The 2,994-nt window shown below is 39.2% G+C and overlaps 1 protein-coding gene across 1 annotated transcript in view; it reads left to right on the top strand.

Moving 5' to 3' along the window:
- Positions 1 to 240: 240 nt before the first annotated feature.
- The window catches only part of LOC106942382 (protein NLRC3-like), a 21,357-nt gene continuing 18,603 nt past the window's right edge, over positions 241 to 2,994 (top strand). The window contains exons 1-3 of the mRNA XM_015025643.1: positions 241 to 297; positions 1,039 to 1,320; positions 2,237 to 2,992. Of these exons, the coding sequence (XP_014881129.1) occupies positions 258 to 297; positions 1,039 to 1,320; positions 2,237 to 2,992 (1,078 nt within the window). The 5' untranslated portion in view covers positions 241 to 257. The remainder of the gene's footprint in view (positions 298 to 1,038; positions 1,321 to 2,236; positions 2,993 to 2,994) is intronic.

Genomic DNA, 2,994 nt, shown 5'->3' on the forward strand with positions numbered 1-2,994 from the left:
TGACTGACGATCCTTAAAGGGAACCTAGAAACATTTGGTAAGTTGGTGTTTATTTCAGATTTTCTGCAAGGATCAAGTCAGTTTTCATAAAAGATTTAAAGAAATGGTTATTTTTGGTGGTGCGTTGATGATTATCATGCGATTTAAATTAGTATTTTCCATCTCTAATCCAGTATTTTTTATTTTTTTTTGATCTTCTAGGAAGACCAAAATAAAGTCTGAAACATAATGAATTGTTCACCTTTTCCAGATGAAAGATGGCGCAGCAGCAGGAAGTCCAGCAGGAAGTGGATTTCGGTAAGTGATCAGAAGCAGAAATGAACATCTTAAAGGAACAAACTGACCAATCACAGCCTGTGTTGCTGCCATGTGATGAAGCTCAGCCTCAGTGTTTCTTTATTGTTTTCACGCTTCCTGTTCAGTGAAGCTCTGGTGGAAACATTGTGAGTTTCTGTGAAACCTGAAGGTAAAAACTGAACTCAGATGGAAACTAAAAGGAACCGAAGTGAAGAACAGGCCAGCAGCTCTGATACTTCAGGAATATTTACTGTATACACTAATTCATTTAACCAGTAATCACATCATTTATTACTAATTTATTATCTTAGATGGAAAGATTTGCTGTGTCTTTTATTCCAACACTTGGTGTCAGAGATGCTAAAGCTTAGAGACAGAGATGCAGAGCTGATGATGATGGTAAAGAAAGAGAAGTGATGAATTTCATCATAATATTCGCCAATAACATCAAAGTTTCCTGTTTTTCTAAAATAGTGCAGCTCTATATTTAGAAGGTGTTTCTTTTATTGTTCTTCCTGCAGTGAGGAAAGAAAGTGATGAACCAGAAGCTTCATTTGGTCTCATGTAGACAGAATCAGTGGTCGTCACTCAGATATGAGGCAGAAACACAACAACAGGTTTAGACCTGAGGATCACCAGACTCTGAATCTCTGGATGGAGAAACATGGATAGTTGATCTTCATCATGTTTTTCTCTCAGACGTCAGTTTGAATGAATCCTGTTTCTGATTTCTGCCTGCAGAGAAAAAACTTTCAGATGTTCGTATAAAATTTGTGGAGAGAGTTTCTAAGGAAATCCTTTGTCAGCTCTTCGATGGTCTTGTATCGGATGACGTCTTTAAACATTTGGAGAAAGAAGAAATACTGCACAAGTACAAAAGTAGGGCTGATAAGGCCCGCAACACCATAGATGCCGTGGAGAAAAAAGGAAAGAAAGCCTGCAGATTGATGATCAAACGTCTTCATCAAATAGATCCGACTCTGTCCAATGAGCTGGGTTTGTCCTCTGACTCCTCTGCTAAAGGTGAGACCCAAAGTTCATTAAAGCTGCGTTGACAGCCTCTACTGTCTTTGATTCAACTCTGACCCTTCTGAACTAGAACTGCCTTAAAGGTCAGTTCACAGATAAAACCTTAAAAAAAATTAAGGTTTTATCACACCCTCAGAATGAACTGCTTCATGCTGATCAAACATTTCCTGTTCAGATTTCGTCTTACAAAACTGGTCTCTGATTTTAGGTGCCACCTGGTGGCATTTAGCATGTTTAGCATGTTCCTCATAGCAGGAGAACATGTATCTATATATCAGGAGTGATGCACAGTGGGAGATTTTGGGTCATAGGACTCGGAATTAAAAAATTCTTACTTTGAGACTTGAGTGTATTCAGGAGACCCTGAATCATAATATATTTACCTGGATTAGAGACAAAATGGGTTTAATGATAAAAATGAATGAATTAACTAGAATAAATGTTTACTAACGTTCAGCAACGTTCAGACTACCTGAACTTTAACATTATAGAGGCAACATGAGTCTGAATCAGTATGAAGACAGACCAGAACAGCGCTACCTATACACAGAGTTGTTGAACTCACCTCATGTTAATGTTTATTGCAGTGAAACAGACCATAGAAATTCTTTGTTGAGTTTAATGACATCAGGGTCACAAAGACTCTGTTTGGTTCAACTTCCAGCTAAAACGCTCACAGTGTCTCCAAACAGCATCGATCAGTCAGTCCAGAAATATCAAATTTTCTCCATCCTCACAGACTGAAGTTAGAATGACTTTCTCTTTTTTACATAAGACAACTATTTTTTTTATAAATGTATTGATTTTTATTATTCATAAAAGTTTCTTGCACATCCCTTCTGAGAACATCAAAAGAAATTGTACTCCCTATATTTAGCTGAAATGTTTCCTCTTGTGTCTCTTTTTCCAGATTTTCATATTCAGTGTCAACAGGAGCTGAAAGAGTCTCTGAAGAAGAAGCTCCAAAGTCTCTGTGAAGGCCTTAATGAACATGGAAATAACATCCTACTGAACCAGATCTACACAGAGCTCCACATCACAGAGGGGTTAACTACAGAGGTCAACCAGGAACATGAGGTCAGACGGATTGAAACAGCAAACAGGAATCAAGAAACAATCAGAAGAGAAGACATCTTTAAAGTCCCACCTGGAAGAGATCAACCAATCAGAACAGTGATGACCATGGGAGTGGCTGGCATTGGGAAAACACTGTTAACACAGAAGTTCACTCTGGACTGGGCTGAAGGCAGAACCAACCAAGACATTGATTTCATATTTCCATTCACTTTCAGAGAGCTGAATATGCTGAAAGAAGAACATTTCAGCTTAGTGGGACTGATTCATGAACGCTTCACTAAAACCAAAGGAATCAGCAACTTTGAAATGTTCAAGGTTCTGTTCATCTTTGATGGTCTGGATGAGAGTCGACTTCCTCTGGACTTCCACAAGACTAAAATGTTAACTGACCCTGAAAAGTCCACTTCACTGGATGTTCTGCTGACAAACCTCATCAGGGGGAAACTGCTTCCCTCTGCTCTCCTCTGGATAACCACACGACCTGCAGCAGCCAATCAGATCCCTCCTCTGTCTGGTGGCATGGTAACAGAGGTCAGAGGGTTCACTGACCCCCAGAAGGAGGAGTACTTCAGGAAGAGATTCAGAGATGAT

Source organism: Poecilia latipinna, unplaced genomic scaffold, assembly GCF_001443285.1.
Source record: "Poecilia latipinna isolate Pla-1442-1.1 unplaced genomic scaffold, P_latipinna-1.0 Scaffold4233, whole genome shotgun sequence".
In the NCBI taxonomy this organism is placed as follows: domain Eukaryota; kingdom Metazoa; phylum Chordata; class Actinopteri; order Cyprinodontiformes; family Poeciliidae; genus Poecilia; species Poecilia latipinna.